At 52.2% G+C, this 22193-nt stretch overlaps 5 protein-coding genes across 5 annotated transcripts; 2 read left to right on the forward strand and 3 right to left on the reverse strand.

Moving 5' to 3' along the window:
• The first annotated feature begins 1093 nt into the window (after positions 1 to 1093).
• BDZ83DRAFT_283993 (uncharacterized protein) lies at positions 1094 to 3301 on the forward strand. The gene is made up of 6 exons (XM_060502154.1): positions 1094 to 1981; positions 2037 to 2056; positions 2114 to 2429; positions 2491 to 2548; positions 2611 to 2702; positions 2775 to 3301. The coding sequence occupies exons 1-6, from the start codon at positions 1350 to 1352 to the stop codon at positions 3118 to 3120; spliced, it is 1464 nt and encodes a 487-aa protein (XP_060365863.1). The 5' UTR covers positions 1094 to 1349; the 3' UTR covers positions 3121 to 3301.
• An 884-nt stretch (positions 3302 to 4185) lies between these two features.
• On the reverse strand, positions 4186 to 5857 carry BDZ83DRAFT_651036 (cyclin domain-containing protein; the record flags this gene model as incomplete). The annotated part of the gene is made up of 4 exons (XM_060510421.1): positions 4186 to 4328; positions 4380 to 4518; positions 4571 to 5767; positions 5852 to 5857. 4 exons carry the CDS (start codon positions 5855 to 5857, stop codon positions 4186 to 4188), a joined length of 1485 nt encoding a protein of 494 aa, XP_060365864.1.
• Positions 5858 to 7783: 1926 nt separating this feature from the next.
• Positions 7784 to 9038, forward strand: BDZ83DRAFT_575776 (50S ribosomal protein L2; the record flags this gene model as incomplete). The annotated part of the gene is made up of 3 exons (XM_060504850.1): positions 7784 to 8747; positions 8804 to 8877; positions 8937 to 9038. 3 exons carry the CDS (start codon positions 7784 to 7786, stop codon positions 9036 to 9038), a joined length of 1140 nt encoding a protein of 379 aa, XP_060365865.1.
• A 292-nt stretch (positions 9039 to 9330) lies between these two features.
• Positions 9331 to 9714, reverse strand: BDZ83DRAFT_751447 (uncharacterized protein; the record flags this gene model as incomplete). Its single annotated transcript, XM_060514049.1, has 1 exon — positions 9331 to 9714. The coding sequence occupies one exon, from the start codon at positions 9712 to 9714 to the stop codon at positions 9331 to 9333; it is 384 nt and encodes a 127-aa protein (XP_060365866.1).
• A 5766-nt stretch (positions 9715 to 15480) lies between these two features.
• Positions 15481 to 21986, reverse strand: BDZ83DRAFT_575816 (ion transporter; the record flags this gene model as incomplete). Its single annotated transcript, XM_060504857.1, has 5 exons — positions 15481 to 15979; positions 16039 to 16128; positions 16181 to 17952; positions 18005 to 20389; positions 20442 to 21986. 5 exons carry the CDS (start codon positions 21984 to 21986, stop codon positions 15481 to 15483), a joined length of 6291 nt encoding a protein of 2096 aa, XP_060365867.1.
• Positions 21987 to 22193: the final 207 nt, after the last annotated feature.

The following is a 22193-nucleotide window of genomic DNA, read 5'->3' on the forward strand; positions in this document are numbered from 1 at the left end:
CCATGCCTATCGAACTGGAGGTTCAATGACCCTCGCTCATGTTTCCAGATGGCTGCCGCCCCTGAGATGGGAACGGGTTCAGCCAACATCCCGTCGGAGACAGGGTCAAGCTGCGGTTGAGGGCAATTAATTCTCCGAGTCTTTGAGATGGCAGTGATGAGTCGTGATTCGCCAGCACTTAGCTACCCTAAACAGGAGCAGCCTCACTGCAGACATACTTTAAACTTCGGTGCACTGCACCTGGAACGAGGTTCGCTGCCGGCCAAATTTATTCGTCAAGTCACAGCACCAAAAGATGCTTACGGGGCAATGTGTATTGCTTGCGGCCCCGCTTCTGCGGTGGCTCGGCCGGGACATTGCTTCGATATATCGGTTTCCGGAGACCCTCACCCCGAATTCGCCACAATTGTCGGCTTTCAACCTTGAGGAAATCAAAACACCAAAACAAAATTCAGCTGTCGTACACGGGCTCTATTATTCATCTGCCGCAATGCGAGCTAGCTTCTGAACGGCCACCGCCACCAAGGTTCGGATCCAAGTGGTAATCCGCTCAGTTGGCTCGGATTTGCGATCAAGCACCAAATAGGGTCGATGGCTTTTCGTCGTCAGATTTCGTCAACCGCTCGTGGTCACGTTTTCCGATTCTCATCGCCAAGTCTTCGGTCCGCGATGTTGACGTTCAGCTAGCGCACAACATCTATCATGATGGTTCGCAATTTGTCTCAATGATGCTTCAGTGCCGTTTCTCAGCTCCGTTCTACCACACGCAGCTAGGGTAGCATTAGGTTGTTTCCGAGCAACTCTGACCTCGTCGACACACGGTCCTCGAGGGAGCATCCGCTAGCCGCATCCTACATCGTAAAAGCAGCCTGTTTCGGTCAAAGCCCCCTATTCTCGCCCGCACATCGCTATGCCCATTTTGGTCTTCCATCTCTCTGCAACGGCACCAGGAGTCTCTGTGGAACTAGAGCCATCCACAACTCTGAAAACGCCACCATCTCATACGATGTAGCAACCGATGGTAGTTTGGCGACCCAAAGTAGTCGACCCTGACATTGAACTGATTCTCAAACACAGCAGCGGGGCCCCTTTACTACCGCGCCATGACAAAGATAGTCCCATCTCGAGCCTCTAGAAGGATCTCGCGGCTCACCGTTTTGGTGATTCGCGTTTTTCACAGCTTTCCTTTAGGGGCTTTTAGGAGCAAAGGCTAGATGTTCTTAAATCGTCTCCTATCGCCGCATTCCTTGGCTTGATCTGCTTGACATTCACTCGCTCTTCTCTCCACCACGCTCGTTTTCTTGGCTCTTTGGGACTGTGCCCTGTTACTTGTCGACTAACAGCTCAACATGTCTATCCTCGAGCTCCTCGTGCTTGCCCTCGCCGGTACGGCTGTGGCCTCGCCTCCCCTCGGCATCCGGGCTGTCTCCCCAGACAACTCATGCGGAAAGACTGGAAACGGAGGTAGCTCCAAGGCGTACACCTGCCCTAAGAGCTTGCCATGCTGTTCAGTCAATGGATGGTGCGGCTCTACTGATGCCTACTGCTTGCCCGCCAACGGTTGCCAGACCGGCTTTGGTACGTGTAAGGGAGCGACGAGTAGCAGCAAGGCACCGGCGGCAGCGAGCAGCAGCATAGCATCAGCGAGCGCCAGCAAGGCACCAGTCAGCAGCCCCAGCAGCACCGCAGTGGCAGTAAACGTCTCTCCCGACAACTCTTGCGGAAAGACTGGTAACGGTGGCAGCGCAGCGGGATACTCTTGCCCGACGGATCTGCCCTGCTGCTCCGTCAACGGCTGGTGCGGTTCGACCAATGACTATTGTCTGGCGACCAATGGCTGCCAGACCGGGTTCGGTACTTGTACAAACGACGGCAGCCCGCCGGCAGGCGGTGGTGATGGCGGAGACTCCGGTTCAGGGGTCTGCGGCCCCGATAACGGGAACGCCAAGTGTGCCGCGAACGAGTGCTGCTCTGCTGCAGGGTAAGTGAAAAATCCAGTCTTGAACTGTGTGCCTGTGTCGCTAACATCATATCAGATTCTGCGGAACAACTGCTGGTAATTGAAACCCCGTGCCACGTCAGCTTGAAGAAACAACCCCTAACATGACAGTAGAGCACTGCAAGGCTCCCGACTGCTTGTTCCAGTACGGCCCAGCATGCGATGCCAACAAGATTCCTCCTGGTCAGAACACCTCCAGCATCGCCCGCCCCAAGCTCGGCTCAGTCGAATACGGCGGTCCCGGTGTATACAGCTGCGTTAAGCCCGGTGACGTTGCCCTAACTTACGACGACGGCCCGGCCGCGTACACGAACGACCTGTTGGATCTCTTGAAGAAGTACAATGCCTCAGCCACTTTCATGATCACCGGCAACAACAACGCAAAGGGTGAAATCGACAACACCACCTTCCCCTGGGCTAACACCATCAAGTATGACGACGTTGCTTTCCATCAAGACTCTGAGGATTCTTTGGCTAACGTCGAGCCACAGGCGCATGTACGCCGAAGGTCACCAGATTGCCAGCCACACCTGGTCTCACGCTGATTTGGTATGTATCCTCACCAATGGTCCGTCTTCTCGCCGATGGGCTTGCTGACGTTGAGAATCTAGTGCAACATCACCTCGGCGCAGCGCAAGAATGAAATGTACAAGCTGGAAATGGCTCTCCGTAACATCATCGGCGTCTTCCCTACTTACATGAGGTATGCCAGTAACCTAACCCCATCCCCCAACCCTGCGAGAGAATCCGCCTAACACTCATCTTCCCAAAAAAGACCCCCTTACTCCTCCTGCACCGCCGCCTGCGGCTGCGAAGGCGACATGAAGGCCCTCGGCTACTCCATCATCTACTTCGACCTCGATACCGCCGACTACCTGCACGACAGCGCCACGGAGATCCAGCAGTCAAAGGACATTGTCACCCAGGCCATCGCCGCCAAGCCTGCCGCCAGCGACAACTTCCTCGTCATCGGCCACGACATTCACTACCAGACCGTGTATAACCTCACCGAGTTCACGCTCCAAAAGTTCAAGGGCAAGAACATGGTCACCATTGGCGAGTGCCTCGGCGATCCCAAGGCCAACTGGTACCGAACGGATGCGCGCACAACCCTTGGTTGAAATCTCCAGTTGTGTAGGCAGATTTTAAGAGAGTAGGATTTTCATCCTCATCAGGATGGCTGCTCAGAGATGTTCGAGTTCACCGACTTTTCCTTTGGAAATCTGTATGAAATCGTAATATAGTGTATATTATCTAGTGTTACATAGTTCTTGTCGGATAATAATTTTCTCCACGCAAAGCAACTTCTGACTCTGATTCTATTCAAAACTGAAGATGGTGCCTCCCTACCCCCTCCATAGACATCGAATATGAACCTCAATCAGCCCACTTTGACAGGCTCGACGAAGTCATATCGCGGGTGCGGCACTTTGGGAGTACGAGTGTGTTGGGCCCGCCGCTGAGGATGCATCCCCTACCTATCTCAGGGCTCAATGGCGGCACAGCAAATATGGATACGTGAACTTATCATGATGACTCCCATTATGTTGAACAGAAAAACGCAATGCAATGTATTCAGCCCTCCCTGAACCCGATTCTCCGAACAGATGTATGTACAGGTTTTTTCACGATGCCGATGGCCATAAGCCAGCCCCACCCCCGCCCTCATTGTATGGTATGTTTGCCTTCCCTCATTGCGCATCATCAAAATACTCCAAACGGGAGCGACGATTAGATGACGACAAGACACCCTCACTTGCAGGCCAGCCATGCCTTAACACACAAAATAAGTGAATTCCATGTCTTGCCAGCCTAGTGGAAGACAGAGTCAACGAACTCCAGCCAAACCATCCGCTTTCGTGATATCCTTGTCCTCTGACTCCATGCGCCGTTCATGAGACAAGAGCAACGAAGTCCCAATGCGATGGAAAATATAAACCCACAAAAACAAAGCAACAACAAACAGCTGCCCATATCTGACAGATGAGTCTGGACACAATCTAACCCAGAGAAAAAGAATAAGCCCAATCGCCTCCCCCCGCAAGCCCGTGAGGGCTAATGTCGAGAACCTTGGGTAGCGCGACAAGGATGACTACTGCACCTATAGAGGTGTGTGTCGCCGATGTATGCATTCGTAAAAGTGGCCGTAAGCGCTGAAGATGATCCAACTATTCGGCACAGGATCGCTAATAGTTGGCTTCCTCCTCCTCCTCTTCCTCAGGGTAATGCTCGTCTTCCTTGTTTGAGATCTGGTCTAGGGAGAGATGAACATCGACAATGCCGAAGTGAGGAGCACTCTTCTTCGCCCATTGGCGGGTGAGGATGGAGGCTACACAAATGTCAGCGACGAAAGAGGGCACGAGGCCGAGGAGGTACTTACCCTTGAGGAACTTCTTGCTCGCATACTTCTTGAAGAAGGCTTCATGGACGACCGGGCGGGCAAGGTAGTCCACCATGAGGCGAACGACTGGTTCAATCTCCTCTTCGTTGTAGCCGGCATAGAATGCGATGGTGTCATCCTGTTGGATTGTCAGTCAACTAGCCCACTTTACCATGATCCATGTTACATACCCAGTCACCACGGTCCAGGATGAGGCGGGCCAGGTACATAGCGCCGGCCGCGACATGGCTGGGACGGTAGGCCATGAAACGGTGATCGAGGAGGCTGATCTCCATTAGGTACTTGCCGATGGTACGGCACTGAATGTCGTAGTTGTCGGCCTTGCTGATGCGACGGAGGAAGTTCATGGGGTTGGGATAGCTCAGATCGTAGTTCAGGGTTCCAAGAACGAATCGCTCCGCGCTGAGGATCTCAGCCTCGCTGAATCCATCATCGGCAACATGGCGGAAGTTGGCGACGTGAGGCGACAAAACTTCCTCGTACTTGGAGGCGATGAACATGGCGGTGATGCCAACAAGCTGCAGGCGGTCGAGCTGCACGACCTTCTCCGAGAGGAAGCGGTCAATGATGTTGATGGCCAGGAAGAGAGTCTCGGGGAGAAGGTGGAAGCGCGTGTGCACCTCAATCAACCAATCGACCAGAATTCCACGCGTCTTCCACTCCAAATCGTCTTGGTGCTCCATGTAGTTGGGGTTGGGAATGGAGTTGCACTCCAAATCCTTGAGGTACTCAAAGATCTCATTGGCATACTCGGCCACCATCAACGGGTCGTCCAGATCCTCTTCGTCCAGGTTGGTAACATTCTTGGGGTAGACGAAGGGCTTGTTAGCATTGACGGGCTCAGATTCGATTGGGGTCTGGCTCTTGACGTTCTCTTGGTCGGGCTTGGTTCGGCTCTCGGTAGCGGGCTTCTTGCGCATAGGTTCGCTGTCGTCCAGAGAGATCTCCTTCTCCTCCTTGATGACCTTTGTCGTGACCTTTCTCTTTGAAATCGCGCCGGATCCTGAGCCGGGTGCCTTGTCCTTCTTCTCTCTGGGTGCCACAGATCTGGTGGTGCTGGTAGACTTCTTGGTGATTCCGGTAGGCTTCTCAGCCTTGGAGACGAGGCCAACCTTGCCGACAGGCTTCTTGCCTGCGCCAGCCTCTGGCTTGTTGACGTTGCTGACATCGCCGAGGGCGGCGCGTTTGGTTCGTTGAGCTGCCGGGATCGCGTTGGTTGCAGCCTTCTTCGTGGCGAGAGCCTTTCCTGGGACAGCGAGCTCGTCAACGCTCAGTGCGGCTGCTTTAGCACGCGTCATGCGCGTGGTTCCGCTGTTCTCATCGTTCTCGTTCGAAACGAGGCGTGTTGCACGCGCCGGACGGGTAACCTGAATGAAAGGGTGAGCAAGATATCGACGCGAAGAGAGCTTGCTGGACGTGTTGCAAGAACAAGCATTCACGAGTAGACTTACGGGCATCTTGTCAACTGATTATGTCGAGTTGAGTATGTGAGGTGTAGGATTCTATGAGGTCAAGGTTAGTATTGGGACGCGTCGAGATGCCGGTGCCACCTCAAAGGTTAGGTTCCAAGCAGAGACGGTACAGGTTATAGCAACTTGAGTGCTTGGAAGGAGAGGAAGAGGAATAGTGCGGCAATGGAACGACGTGAGCAAGGTCGAGACATGCATACCTTGGGGAATGATGATGACGGGCAACTCGAACGCGGGCAAAACGCTTGGTCAGGCTCGACGCCAAACACTTGATGGGCGAGATCAGTCGCGTTCCGGGAGCCAATTGACAAAGATGCAAAGATGCTGAGGCCAAGGAGGGGAGTGCAATACAGAGGTGGAGGTAGAGAAATTAGAGAACTGGGCTTTGGGCAAAACTGAGGTTGTTTATGTGGGAGGAGGTGAGAGGACAATCAATGTCTGATGTGTTTTGCTGAGGTAGTGGGAACGAATGGACGTGATGTGGTATGCAGTGGGTACCGTATTGTGAATGAGACCAGAGCCGCCAGCTTTGGGAGGTACGTACCAATTTTTTCAAGTCGCGGCTCGCGGTGGCCCTGGTTTGGTCACCACAGTAGCGTATCTGAAGCAGACAGGCGTGCAGTTGGTGCACACGCGAACGGCGGACAGGGAGTGGCTTCTCGACTCTCGCTAAAGGAAAAGTCGCGTCGGGGGTGTCTTTGTCGTGAACGATGGCTGAGGATGTAGTCGCGACTCAGTGAAATCTCATAAGAGAAATCGGTTTCTTTGTGGGCAACAGGTGAGGAATATGAGGGCCGGACAGCTGGGCTAGATAGATATATCCAGCTCTGGGCGTGCGTGGCGTTTGGAGGTAGTGAATCGAAGTAATTCACTGGTGTGAGTGATTCAGATAGAAGGCCTGGCGATGCAGGCTGTGACGAGCAGGTTGGATGGAATGCAGGTGAGAAGGTGAATGTGTGCGGTATGCGACAAGAAGGATGATGCCGTGGTGATGGTTTCGATTGTGGCAAAGTGAGGATGAGAATGAATAAGAAGCTCTCTTGAGGATGGAGAAGCAGCTTGAGCGGCGACAGTGGTGACAATGTGTATCTGTTGTCGGTTGCCTGGGACGAGATTGAAGATACCTCGAAAGGAGCAGCAGGAATATCAAAATGCCTTAACCCGGAGATAAAAGTAGGCTTATGAGGAAGTTCGAGAATCGTGGTGGTAGCCAAGCGAGAGTGGAAGCAGTGTGAGGGTGGATACGCGATTGCCCCGGCTGCACGCGAAAGATGGTCTGCTGGTTGATGGAGAAGACTGCAAAAAAAGACGTGGAAAATGGGGAGTTACCCCGGTCACAATAGCAATCAACAGCAGCAACCGCGGGGCAACCAGAACACCATTGGCTGCCTTCCCGACCACGTCCCGTCACGCTTCCAGAGGCGGCCTACCTGGTCGTGTCGAGGCGTCTGAGGCTCAACTCGAGGGTTCAGCCACTTAGATCCACTAATTGTGGCTGCAGCTTTCGTGCAAGCAGTACGTACCGCCAGTGCCCGGGCATCCATTCCTGGACGTCAGCTCATCGGCGCCGGCAGAATAATTATTTCCTAAAGCTCGAAATCTGCACTGGCCTCAAACGTACCTTGGAGAGCCGCTTCAGCCATCACGATAATAGGGACCGTATTCCCACCCAACGAATATCCCAACGGCAATTGGGGTCGGATTCAGATAGTTCTGAGCTCAATTGAGCAATTTAGATCTATCTCAGGGTTGATTTCGCCTTCGTGCAGGCGCTGCACCCCGACCGAGCCCGTCCCTTTACGCGATATGCTGCGCCTGACCAGCTTCTCCTGAACATAACCAACCGACTCGAGAAGAGGGAACTTTCACTTCGACTCATAAGCGCACATCGATGCCAATATGTCGCGCCATATGATGCTCTTGTCGGCTCAGAGGAGCTGCGCAAGTCTCCTCGGTTCGACCGCCTTTCGTGGGCTTGCGATTCGACAATATGCCACTGCGACGAGGAAGAAGTCCGTCGAGAAGCCCGCCACAAAATCCAGCGAGCCTGCCGCAACTACCCCTACTATCGAGAAAGCAAGCAATGACTCCGTCATCATGCGCACCTACAAGCCGCGAACTCCCGGTGTCCGTCATCTGAAGCGTCCGATCAACGATCACCTGTGGAAGGGCCGACCCTTCCTGCCACTGACCTACCCTAAGAAGGGCCACGGCAAGGGAGGTCGTAACAACTCTGGAAGGATCACCGTCAGACACCATGGAGGTGGCGCGAAGAGGAGGATACGAACCGTTGACTTTGAGCGCTGGCAGGCTGGTCCGCATCTGGTCGATCGCATCGAGTACGATCCGGGTCGAAGTGCTCACATCGCGCTGCTCTCGAACAAGTCCACTGGGCGCAAGAGCTACATTGTCGCTGCCGAGGGTATGCGTGCCGGCGACGTCGTCCACAGCTACCGTTCCGGTATCCCCAAGGATCTTCTGGATAGCATGGGTGGCGTTGTCGATCCCGGTATTTTGGCAGCCAAGACGGCCTGGAGAGGCAACTGTCTGCCCATGCACATGATTCCTGTCGGCACTGTTATCTTCAACGTCGGCTCAAGAGCCAAGGGCGGCGCTGTATTCTGTCGCAGTGCCGGCACCTACGCAATTCTGGTTTCCAAGGAGGAAGAAACCAGAGACGACGGTACCAAGGTTGTCACGGGCAAGTACATTAATGTCCGTCTTCAAAGCGGCGAAATTCGCAGAGTCAGCAAAGACGCCTGCGCAACGATCGGAGTCGCCAGCAACCCCCACCACCAGTACAGACAATTGGGCAAGGCCGGTCGAAGCAGATGGCTCAACATTCGTCCCACGGTTCGAGGTCTTGCCATGAACTCCGGTACGTGTATCCAACCTTGACTCTACGTACTGGAAACGCTAACAATTGTGTGACAGTCGACCACCCTCACGGTGGTGGTCGTGGTAAGTCCAAGGGTAACCGCCATCCTACCAGTCCCTGGGGCACTCCCGTAAGTTTCTCCCTGCTGTCCTTTGTGCACTCGCAGCTACTGATACACGCATTCTACAGGCCAAGGGCGGCTTCAAGACCCGTCGCAAGCACAACTTCAACAAGTGGGTTGTCGAGCCCAGAGTACGCAACATGGGCAAGAGAAGAAGCAAGGCCTCATAAGTCATGCTAGTCCATCGACGAAATCCTCCTCCAGACGGACGCGAACAGACATTTACCGAGCTTGAAACGAAGCTCGATGCCCCTGTTGTAAATGTATGCTATAGTATTTGTATCATAGAGCTATTCATGTTGCGTTGCCGGCCTCCGGCGCATTCTCCCAAGATACCGCAGCTGCATTTCTGGACCATGGCCCTTATCCAAGCCTTTCGGCCACAACCATATACTATCCCGTGTAGCATTAACGGTGCCCTGTGTTGGACTGGCTATGCTATCAAGCCAAGCTCAGAGACGCTCACCCACCTCTCTCGGGCCCGTTGTGTCCAGCAGTGGTCGTCTCCTCCGTGCGCTGCTCGGGGTCTGGACTGGTCCCGGTCCCAGTCCCAGTCCCGTCGGCAGTGGCTTCTGCTCCACGACTCCGCTCCCTCCAGGCCGTCTCTCCTCCGCCGAATGTCTCCTCATACGTCTTCTTCGCCCTTTCAAGCTCCTCTTTCGCAGCCTTCTGGGCCTCCTTGAAATCCTCCTCCTCTTTCTTTGCATCTCGCCTTACCTTGTTACGTTCGGCCGTCATAGATAGAAAGCGGTTCCACGATGGGGATGATGCGAGGCTGTTGCCTCCGACCATGATCCACCACACCTTGGGAACGGGGTCGTCCCCCAAGGGTTTATTCTGGGACATTTCTTCTTTTTGTCTTTTTGCCTAGAAAGGACTTTTTTTTTTGTGGTCTAACTTGCTTGTCTAGGTGTCTTTGGTTTTGAATAGCTCAATAGCTCACGATCTTTTGACAAGCGTGAAAGTGTATCGAAATAGCCTGTTTCGAATTGATGCTAGGACGGGCGGCCCGTTTTGATTGAGTAAACGCAGGTGTTGCCGAGTTGCGCTAGTTGCTGACGTTGAGGCGATGGAACTGTCGCCTTGGCTTTTCTTTGTTTGATCAAGTAAATGAATCAGTCGCTCTTCTACCTTGGGACACTGTAGGCACTTCTAGCAAGCATACTGTTAGGTTGGCGAGCTGGTAAAGGTGTAGCATGCAAGATCTCTTTATGGTGACAGAATTATCTCGCTTCCGTCGTCCCCAACGGTGAATCAGACGGTGTCACCAGCAATAGACGCAATGTAATGAGTCTCAATTGGATACTGTCAACATCATTCACGTATTGGCTAAAGCTTTTTTGCCAGATCACTGTGCTTGCTCATCATTTGTCTTAATTTGAAGAGATGAAAACAAAAAACGGTCAACATATTGCGTCGCTTTTAAAGCCGCTTCTCTATCGTAATCGCACCATGGCGATATCTCAACAGTGGTAACCTCGCCTCCAGCCAGTAAAAGAAACCACAGTGTCTCCCGGGACGCCTGTTCTAGGCTTGTCCACCGGGATCAAAACTCCTAAACGCCGCTTGTTGTGTTTCCAAGCTTTCCCGTTGAAAACAGATCCCAGTCTAATCTGATTCAGACCCAAGAGCTCCGAGGCTCATAAACATAATGACGTGTCGAAATTTCATCGTCTCCGCCGTTCATAAGAAACATGTGACCGAAATATGTTGTTGGCACTTATAGTGATCCAATACGCTCCTCGACGCTGCCAAAGTAGAGAACAGGGCGTGGCTCAAGAATGCTGAGCTCGCTTCCGAAGCTCTTGCGCTCTTCCTCGAGGTCAAGCATCGAGGGCTGGCGAAAGACGATGCTGTTGATTGTGCTGACGGGAGACGAGGCCGTGGTAGCAAAAGAGCCTCGATCGCTGCTGGCACGAGAGGATGCTGATGACGAGCGGCGGAAGGTAGTTCTGAGTGTGCTCGGAGAGAAGCGGGAGGTGATGGACTGGAAGCGGGAAGACTGCATGTTGAAGGAGAATGAGACGTTTCCGACACCTTAGTACGTCTAAAGCTTGGTGGATGTCGATAGTATCGAGATAGTGGGAGGTGACAGTGTGCAAGTTCGATGACAACACTGAGGAATGTGGGTATAGATGTTGGATTTCGGAGGCTCAGCCTGTAGTGTCTATGAACGAGCGAATGGCGAGAATTGAAAATGTTGGAGCGGTGAGTAAACTGAGTTCAAGAGGGGGTTGTGGACAGCGGGAACGGGATGGATTATATCAAGTGTCGGAAGACATGGACACTCGGGAGGGAGAATAGTAACGTGAGGCTAATAGTAGGCTAGTAGCAGAGCAGGTACGCAAAGCCCGGCAGCAGTAGTAGTCCGGCTGAGACGAGCGAATTGCCCCTGGCAGGGAATCAATCGCAGACGAAGCGAAGTGGCAGAGAGGGAACAAGGGGCCGCGGGAGGTGGAAAGGATGGGCAGGGAAGGGAACTGGGAGGTGGACAGGGGAGTGAGGATATGCGGAGGATTAAGAAGTGTGAGAAGGGTTCAAATACCAAGGATGCATACATAGTATGGAGAAACGGGCTTGAGGTTCAGGGGTGTGACGCAGACGGCATCAATGCGAGGTGTGGCATCAGAACGCTGCCTCTTTTGGCAACGAGCAATGCGGTGGGAACTTGGGAAGAAGAGATGCATGGATGCCACCGGTGCTAGATGGTCGAAGACATGTTGTTCAGACGACGGACGCAGATATGCCTCTTCTGCCTGCACGGCAGCATGTGAGTGCGTAGGCAAAGGCATGCTTTGGGAGTGGCCTTGGGTAACTTGGCCAGCTCCGAGACTCAGTCTATGAGACGGGAGCGATGGACCGGTCCAAGTTGGACGATGAGGCCGAACCTGGCGTTGAGCCCGTCCATTCCTTGGCGGATGAACTTTGATCGAGGCATTCGGTAGTTAACTGTCTACCCACTGCATCCTACTGCTACTGCGATAGGTACTGAGGCAGCATCTTTCTCGGACATGATGGACTTGTTTCCGGATTTCTATCGATCGAAGACTGAGGGGCCGGTGGGAGCTCGAGAGACCACATGAGATATGAGACGGCGTGCCGCATATGCGATATCTGAGCAGCACTTTACCAGCGAGAGATGCGTTCAGTATCTGAAGATTCTGGCTTACATGGTACCAGCTACGGATCCAGAGCAAGAACCATCGGTCTATGGAAGCAGCACGCGAGGGCAAGAGGCAACAAGTGCTCTGTAACGTGCAAGAGATGCCCCAGGAGCCGGTGCAGGGCAGTCTGAGGTATGTAGCAGCCTCCTGCTCCGTTAGTCCCAACTGGCTGCATTGTGTGATCGTCGTCAGGGGGGCCAGGAGCAAGGGATGAGTTTCCCTTGGGGTACCTTGGGTCCTTCGTACCTCTGCAGGTACCGTTCCAACGGTAAACGTATGGGAAGGGTACGGGCGGGTACGGAACGGCCTTCTCGGCTTGGCTTGTCTTGGCTTCCCACCAACTTCAGAGGTACCCGTACTGCCCCAAAAAAAAAGAAGAAAAAAAGAAAGAAAAAAAAAGTCTGTTAACGCACAGGCGGCGAGCGTCCATCCCTCAATGTACCTCCCCACGCCTCATCGCTACGATTCTACTGACACGGGGGCCAAGATAATACATCGGATCAATGACTTTGGAGGGCAGAGTCTGATAAGATACGAAGAGTGGTGCTTGATAAGGCGTCAGGGGCCACCGCTACAGGCGACAAGAAGAGTGACAGCCAGACAGCCTAGCGGTGCAGACAAAGAACGCACGGCTGTTTCAAGGGCGCCCGCCAACGAAATTGCCGATGTCATGCGTGCTTCATGGCTGACGCTGTTGCTGACGCCGACCCTGACGACAGGTCTGGGACTTACAAGTTGGCGAGTGGCCACGATTACGTACAAACACCTCACTCTCCTCAGCCTCAGCGAGTGTCTCCATCTGGATAATCTGCTGCTACTTATGTGGAAGGCTTCGATAATACCATCTTTCCCAAAAGAAGAAGCGAGCATTACTCAATGCCTCAGCCTCAAGCCTGGGAGGGCGAAGGGCAAGTTATGGACAGGCATGTGCGCTGTGTGGTAGATGGCTGCCGCTGGACGGTTGGCCGTAATCGCATAACGTGCTCATCGCCATAGCGCGGCGTTCGTGCCACTCGTTCGCACCAGCGTTTTCCCTTGACGAGGATGGCCATTGCCAACGCGGCGGAAAGCCCGTGATGTGGGTGTCGAAGCCTTCTGGAAGAACTCTCTGAGCCACCATGGCAATGCTCTGCCAGGAATATTCTTGGGCCTGCCCGGGCACTTACTCATATAAGCCCACGATATTATATGCTAAAAAGGGCATATCAATCTAGGAGAGACTGTGGCAGTCTATCTATATGATCTTTCCATTGCGCTGTAAATGACAGAGGTGAAGTCTTTTTTTAGTTTTCTTTAAAAAAAATAAAATAAAATAAAAAAGGACTGCCGATATCCGTAGCGGGTGTCGAGTTGCAGCTAGACACGAAGAACAAGTTCCATCAGGGCAGTGTAAGGCGGACACGTAACACCGAAGAGGTGATATTCCTGTCACCACTTCACCTCAAACCTCGTGTTGTTGTTCTTGATACTAAACGGGAAGCTCGTCCGTTCCTTGAAGTTATACCCGAATCACAAACGCCATCACACGCATCAAACTCTCCAAATCCAGGGTCTTCACTCTCCTAGTCGCTTTGCTGTCGCATCCCCCAACTGATCCTCCAGCAAAACAGAGGTCCAAGTGTCCTCTCTTTCAGTGTGCATCCGTCGATCTCATGGTTGAAAGCTAGGAAAGGGGAGGGATAACGTGATGGGGCATGGGCTCACTGGCATTGGAAACAAGGCCACCCCTGGGTATCCCCTCACCATACCCCTGTCGTTTCCATTGCCTATCGTTGCAAATCGTGCCCAGGTCTTTGTAGACGAGTGTCAAGTGAGAGTTTGGATAATACTACCAGTAGTGAAAGCATGCGAAAGAAAATCATCTTTCAATCTTGTCGATGGCCCCCGATCTCTCCGTCAGAAGGCAGACCGCCAGTTGTGCGCCAAAGACGGACAAAGTAGGAGAGGAGGGGTATATTGAAACATTCGCGAAAATGAAACGAGGAAGTGCCAAGCGACGACGAGACACGGACAAGACGAGAACAGACCAGACCAGGGCCTACACCGGACGAGACGAGACATGAAAGTCACGAAATACGAGACTCAGACCCGTCGTTAGACTAGGACTTTATCAATTCCCCGAGGCCTACCCCCGGAGCCATGTTCGACCCCGATGGATGACGGTCGATGAAGCTTCTTTTCTACTTCGTCCCGTCTGATCTCTCCACTGCCGGCGCCTAGGGCAGGGTCCAAGACACAAGATTACTGAAATTAGGGTCAGGAATCGAAGCCAAGAGGTGTCTCCTAATTTCATAAGCCGTGTTCTTGGCGCTGTTGCAACTTGATCTATCGGTCATCCCGCCAAGAGCCAAATTCTTCCACTGTCAACGGCTCGTGATCCAGTATTGATATACACTGAAAGCAATGGCTTAATACTGGCCGCCTTTTTGTATTCAACCTTTCTCACTGGTGAACGCACTCGTTTATTCAGAGAATTTTGGAGCAGGGTGCACAGGCTTCGAGGATGGAAGTTTTCTACAATCCTTCTTTAAGATGCTCCAGGAAACACACAGCTTCAGCCATCGGATTCTTCGTTCGTGAAAACAAAATGAGCAAGGTTTCAAAATTCCATGGAAGGAAATTCGCATTGTTCTGATGCTCGGTTCATGCACAAGTTCAGACTCTCTTTGGCGCCTGCCAAGCAAACGCTGCTGTTTTGATGTTTGAACCCGAGACGAAAAGAATCATGAGAAAGTGTACGAACGGGAGTAAAGCTCTCAATGCAAGGGGGAGCTTCCCAACTCAAAGTTTCTGCTACACTAGCAAAAGATAGCACGGGTATGTAAGCTTGATCTTTGCAGTCACCATGTACCGGCCCCATCACTCTCGCCGCTGGGAATACATCGCCTTTTGCAATGAGCTTTGCAATAATCGTCTTCAGATGAACGAAAAACTGGTCTCTTCTTTCCAAGCCTCCATTTCCGGCCACAACGTCCAAGCGGGGCAATGAATCAATTTAGCTCGAGTGCAACCAACTATGACTGCGCATCAGAGACACGTACAAGGTTAACATCGACTGTTCTTGCTAATGAGAGTCGAGACTGATCATAGGATTTTTGTATGACACCAAGACAGCGAGATTGACAATACGAGTGCGTACTTTTCTTCACATGAATCATGTGTACATAATGTCCTCCGCATTAGCTACACTACCCTATGTGCAGTCTACGAAGCCCCTGCCTTGATGATAGCTGTCATCATGCCGCGAGTATCAACCAAAGCCATGAGCAAGCTGCTTCGTCTATCTTCCTATCAGATATGAAAAACGAAAGGTTCGTAGTGTTCATGCCTCTCGTGGCTTGGATATAGTCTAGGAGCTACGCCCAGAATCCGATGACACGTCTTCATCTCAAACCTAAACGCCGTCGCTGAAGGAACAAAATCCACTGAGCACCACCTTCTGGTGCATCTATCTGCTCCAATCGGATTTTCGGACCGATTTCCGTACTGTTGCAGTTCTCCGAATACTCTCAAGCCAAATAGAGTCGTCCAGCATGTTGCTAACTTGTGCGGGGCTGACGGGGCTCTGTGGGGTGACAGCACTTCCCCTTCTACTGCTCTGGGCTGAAGTCTGGCCTCCTTCTTGCAATTCAAAGCTGAAAGCAGAATGCGTCGATTGGTGACTCGGCGTTGTAGGCCCAGATCTTGGGAAGCTGAGCGGGTGTTGGTAGTCGCCGTCAGACGTGTCTGTTGGGCCCGGTCCAGACCAGCTATTGTGTGCTGATTTGTGAGCGTCCTCCACTGTCAGCAATGCTGACCTCGTTTGTCCAGTTCCTGCCACCGGCGAGGACTTGTGGCGTGTGTCATCATCGTCAACAAGAATATGGGGGATGTCGAGCTGGGGGATAGCAGTCATCCTCGCCGACTTTCTCATGTCAATGTGCTTCTTAAACTTGCGAGTCCAGTACCTGGAGATGGTGTCGTTAGTTATGAGACTCTATAGTCAGTAGTCACTGTGGAGACTCACAAGGTGTCAAAGAAGCCAAGTACGACCCTGCGTCGCACCTCCTCTTCCACTCTCTGTAGTCGAGCACGCCTTCGCAAGAATTCTTCCAATCTGCAGAATTGTTAGTCTGATCAGTGGTAATGCTCGATGCGGGAGTACCTACTTCAAACTCTTGCTGTCATTGATGATGTTATAGTGGGCCAGAATCATGAGCACAGAAGTAAACGAAATGCCTTTGTCGGGGTCCGCGGAGACCATGACTTCCTCAAAAAAGATGTTGAACCGACGGCGGCGCTCGCGAACCTTGACAACGTCAATTTGTGCGAGTCTCCGATTGAGTCGTTGGATGTCAATGCCCGCACTGTAGTTGCTCGCAGAAGCAATCGACATGTGGCGTGCTCCAGATGTTGAGACATCGTTACGAACATCCTCTAGGATCTGTCTGACCGAGTCGTCGGCATCGTAGATGCGCATTTCAAACACTCCAGAGAGCTCTCCTAGAAGTCGGGGGAATGCATCCTTGCTGATGAAGCCGGTCCCGGCAGGATCGACGCTCCGCCACGCCTCCTTGAAGCGCCGGATCTCATCACGGTCTACCGCAGCCAATCCGCTGGACCTTTGGTATACATAACTGAAGCTCTCATAAATGAGAGAAACGAAAAGGTTGACAAAGATATACATGCTCAGAATGTTCCATGCAACGAAGAGGAAACGAGCCCAGGGTTTGCTGCCGCAATCGCTGTTAAAGAAGTCGGCGTTGTCAACGCAAAGCGGCGGCTCGATGGTTGCATAATCTTCCATGACCTGGTTCCAGCCTTCACCACAACTCATTCTAAATAGAAGAATAAGGGCGTTAGGCACACTGCGGAAGTTGATGTTGGCTTCTTCGTTCTCGCCAAAGCGCGTCAGACTGAATGCCTGTGTAAGAGCAATGGCGAAAACCAGGAAGAACACAAGCCAGGTAGCGAGCAAGTTTCCAATTGTTGTCAAACTCGCAGCTGCCGTTTTGAAGAGCTGGTCGAGAGCATCGTTCCGCGGAATAAGAAGTAGGAGGATGGCCACAAGGAAAAACTTGTGGAGCTGCACGTAAGTATCGCTGTTTCTGCTGATGATGAGCACAGACGTAGAGACGAACGCGCCGGTGACAACCACTAGCGAGTATAAGTCCCATGAGCTCCTTCGGAACCGGGCCCAGCCAAGACCAATGATCCTGATGGCAATGTTGGCCATGTAGACTAGCGTGAATGCCAAAAACAGTCCATCCCGAGAGTCTGTCCACCATTGTGGTTCGCCGTGATACTCGAGTAAAAGGAGTAGGAGATGGCATATCAGGACATAGGTGACGGCTGTGTACCATTTGCCCCTTTTCTCTATGGCGCGTTTGTGACACCACTTCTTCCAGGTTTTCTCTGATTCATTGTATGAGCTCTTGGACGGGGAAATCTGTCGTAAGAGTTTTCGTAGTTCAAGCCAAGACCGCTGCTCAGCTGTCAAAAAGGCAACTCCGGTCTGCTCCGTATAATTGCGCATGAACACTGAGATGAACAGCGTGAGGACGAAGACTGTGGCCAAGAGGTTAAACACAACAAAGAACATGGCATTTCCCTGACGATTGAGATCTTTGGGCTGGTTACCGAGCCCCGTGACTGCCTGTGCCGCGAACATGACATCGGTCCAACCCTCTTGACTGACGATTTGGAAGAGGACGAACAATGACGCTGCAAAGTCATCAAAGCTGAAATAGTCATTGGAGGGAACACGTGGCGCCAACATGGGCCAATCGTCGTTGAAAGGTGTATTGTTGAATTCGCCAAAACAATCGGAAATGAGCATGATGGAATCATCTCCGTCGTTGCATTTGACCATCTGGCCGTTGAAGATATTCAGTCCGTAAATGGCGAAGGGGATCAGCAAGGATATGGACACGAATGCAGCCTGTCGAATTAGTGAGAAAAAGATTGCTCGTGGGTTTGGAGGTGAAGCTTACACTAAGAATCTTCCATCCGCCAACTACGATGAGTGAGTGGAAGGTATCCCTCGCACTATCGCTGACATTGAGCAGGCGTAGAGCACGAAGAGCCTTGAAGGCACCGATGGCTCTGGAAACGGCGCCATCGTTGGCGAGAAGTGTACCAACATTGATGAGCAAGGTGATGAGCACTATGCCATCGATAAATCCCCAGGAGCTCCGGTAGTAGGCGTTCGGCGTGAAGAAAAAGCCATCCGCGACGACTTTGATTACAGCCTCAATCGAGAAGACTGTGGCAAATGCCAAGTCCGTCCAGACATACCAAAATGTAATGCTGAACTCCGGATGCTCGGCTTGGTACTGCTTCTGGTAAAGCGGTGTTGTCACGCAAGCAATGACGACCATTGCAACGATACATGCGTAGATGAAAGCTGAGGAAGTATACCAAGCAATCTTATTGGGCTCGACACCTTCGAATCTTTCATTTCCTCGGCCAGGACCAACGATTCTTTGACAGAACCGCCTGATAGGGTTATTAGGCGTAAAGACGAACAGCGAGTTGTTGTAATTGGGGTGTCTCGCAAGATAGTCGCGCTGGGCTTTCTTGCGCGCTGAAGTGGCGGAAACTGCCTGTCGTGCCATTTGCCGTGGATCAAGAGTATCGTTGGGACCATCGAACCGTAAGTTTGAGTAGAACGGATTCGGGTCTTTGCTGCTGAACATTGACTTGAACTTCCCCCACATTGAAGACAAGAAACCAGGCCGGACCTCGCCAACGTGATGCGTTTGAGCCCTTGTAGGCGAACGTTCCTCGTTTGGTGTGTCCTGCGGCATATCTGCGGCATCATCGAGGAATTCGTGCACTACGGCATCCTTCAGAAGCATTTCCATCATGGCAGGACCGTAGTCCAAAGGATCCTTTCTCCGCCTAGCCTTGCCGAAAGTAAAGATGTTTGACAAGGTGAGGTTGCCAGCGGACTTGCCCAGTTCTTTTCTTTGGAGAAAGGCCTTGACCTGCTCGAGGCGTTTCTCATCCTCAGAAACATCAAAATTTTCTTGAATGACAGCAATGAACATATTGACGAGAATCAAGAACGACAGGATGAACCAGCCAATCAGGAAAACCGCGCCAATCCAGCCTGTATCGTGCTCATTCAAGTAAGAAGTGACGTTGTACAGCATGGAAGTCCAGTTTTCACTCGACAAGATCTGATACATGCCGAGGAAAGAGTTGTAGACAGTGAAGAAAGAGACCTCGTTGAGGTCGCCACTATCGCTGTGACTTGGTATCTCGCCTCTGAACAGTTGAGCCGCCAAAATCGCCATAAGAAAGGTGATTAAAAACACAAATAACATCAAATTGGCAATACCGTTTGAGTTTCCGAGAACCATGACAATAAGTTTCCGGGTCATTGGTACAGCCAAGACAAGACGATAGACTCGTACAATTTGGAAGACTGTCAGCCAGGCATAGGTTTCTCCAGAATTCCGAATTGGCGGGATCAGTATGATGGTTGTGATGATGGCGAGGCCCGCGTCGATGAGGTTACGCTTGCTCTTGTGAAAAGAACGCCAGCCTGCGGCGCAACGTATAATAATTTCAATGTCCAGTAGGATAGTGACAGCAACCTCGGCCGAGTCAATGAACTGCCCGCGTTCCTTGGACATCTTGGAACTCCTGAAGCACTGGGCCATGAGACCGAAGGCAATAACTGCAATCCAAAGCAGAAAGGTCTTGTCGTAGATTCGCTGCAGAGCAGGCACCTTCTGAGGTGGTTCGTCCATGGGCTCCTGGGCTGGTGGCTCTTCGGGAGCTGTGAAAGCACTCGCCCTACTTTCCTCTCGGATAACCTGGAAGGACGACGTGATGACCGCAATAAGCAAGTTAACGAGCCAAAGCATAAGAATCATGATGCCGGCGCCGAAGAAGAGAGCTGCGGGAAGGTAATCGGAGTTGGTTGTGTAGTACATGACGTCGGAGAAGGTGTTGGAACTGATGATAACAAACACCATTTCTAGTGATTGAGCAATATTGTCAAAGCTGACTGTGCCGTTGAATGGGTTGTCTTGCTGAAGACATATTGAGCCACGAGGACATAGGAAGCCTTTTCCGGCTTTGCTGCCGTTTCTGAAATTGTCCAGAATACCATCATTTTCCATCATGACCCAGGGCATGCTTTCTCCAGTATCGTTGTTAAGAAATCCTCCACAGAACTGCATATCGTTTGTGAAGGATTTCTCTTTGTTGGTCGGATCTGTTGGGTCAAGCCAGACACATTGCCGACTCAAACTGGCCTTGAAGCTTTGCACACCAATGATGGCAAACAATATCCAGAAGAACGTGATGAGGAAGGCGACTCGTACAAGCAGCGGCGCAGCCTTTTTCAGACTTCGAAGGATAATCTGAACTTTCAATCAGTGGCGGACTTATGAGGGGTATGGCAGGATTACTAACCGCTGTGCCGTTCGTCAAAGCAAGCAGTCTCAAGATACGAAGACACGAAATCATCCTGAAGACGTAAAGATGCTTCTCACTTTCGACGCCAGTAATTCTCAGCGCAAACGAGATCCAGTAGGCGACAACAGCGAGGAAGTCAAGCCTGTTGAATGAATGCCGCAAGAATGCTCGCCGGGCAAGTTGATACCTCTGCTGCTCCTCGACAGTCTGTGGCAGTGTCTGACCCTGCATGATTGTAAAGGACCGCTGGAATGCTGAGGGCCCAAGGTGAATTTGTTGTCGCGGAGCCTTGACAGACTTTTGCCGCTGAGGCTGGAACAAATTTCTGTACTGATCGACAACCGCTGCTCGGACTCCTTTTTGGCGATCGATGGTGCTGTATTCGGAAGCATTCAAGAGGAAACCGGAGACCAAAATACGAGCAATAAACTCGAGTGTGAAGATGATGAACAATACCAAAATCGCCCAATCAATCCAAGTGACTCCCCATGAGGCTGGCCGCGGATTCGTGAAGACATCTGGAGCCGATTCCACAGCCAAGAGAGTAGCTTGAAGGATGATGAGTATGAGGATGAAGGGCTCAGTAAACGGGTGCACCAGCAGATCGCATAGCTTCGTTCTGATTGGGTGAGTGGGAGGGAAAATGCCTAAAGACTTTCCTTTTAGAGGATTCTGCATCGGCACCCGTTGTTGCATGGAGGGAGGAGGGTCAGCGAAGACATTCTCCGCTTCGGGACCCTTCTCGGGTACCTGAAAGAGATTGGAATGGTAGGAGGTATCGGTGAACATCTGAGCAGAGTTGTGTAGCTGCTGGCGACGGTCCGGAGCCGGTGACGGAGATCGACTCCGCGATGTCCGATGGTCGACAAGTTCACCTTCACCACTGATATTGACAACACGCTGAGACATAGCCCTCATGATGGAGCCCGCCCTCAGGAGGGCGCCAGTAGTAGAGGGCGACCGAGAGCGTCGTTGCTCCCCTCCCGGGCTCAGTGTCGCTCCATAACTTGGACGCCTGCCGCCAGGTTCCAAGTCATACCCGAGCGATCTTGCATCCCGCGTCCTTGGTGGCGCGTTATCGATGTCGGATACTGTCTGAAAACTATCTCTCGGCTGAGCGTCCCCCACATTTGCGCTTAGAGAGCCGGAAATGGGCTGGGCCCTTGATGTAAGAGGCACCCTATCCTCATAGTAATCAGGGTTTGTAGCCTCTTCGAAGTATGGCGACGGTCGGTCGAGGGAGTCGAGAGATGGCGAGTTTAATCGGGGGAATGGAGGAGGCTGATTGATATCAGGTGGTAGGGCGAATTGTAATGCTGAGGCATCGATGGGGGAGTCAGGGCCTCCGGAACTGTTGGACTGAGCATAGGGCTGTTCCCAGTATGTCGAAAGACCAAGTCCATTAGCAGACATTTGCGGTTGGCCTTGACGGCCGCGCTGAGATTCGGCTTGGGAGTCTGCCTGCAGACCCTCCCTGCCAGAGCCCGAGGACTCGTCTTGTCGCGAGCTCATCTCGTAGGAGTAGGGGTTGTTGCTTTGCATCGAAGGGTATGGCTTCGATCTGCGCCAGGATCGCTGCTCTTGGTCCGTTCAATGAAATGTGGCCGCTTGTTAACAAACAGATACTGCCGTTGTGCGCGAGCAGAAGGCGTGGCTGTCTTTGTGTGCCGGTCGGAGGGTAGCCAAGCCCACGGATCGCATGTCCAGAACTATTGTCGGTAAAAGATTGCGAACATGTCGTAGTACGAA

The sequence above is a fragment of the Colletotrichum acutatum genome (assembly GCF_030867785.1).
Source record: "Colletotrichum acutatum strain CBS 112980 chromosome Unknown BDZ83scaffold_38, whole genome shotgun sequence".
Lineage (NCBI taxonomy): Eukaryota > Fungi > Ascomycota > Sordariomycetes > Glomerellales > Glomerellaceae > Colletotrichum > Colletotrichum acutatum.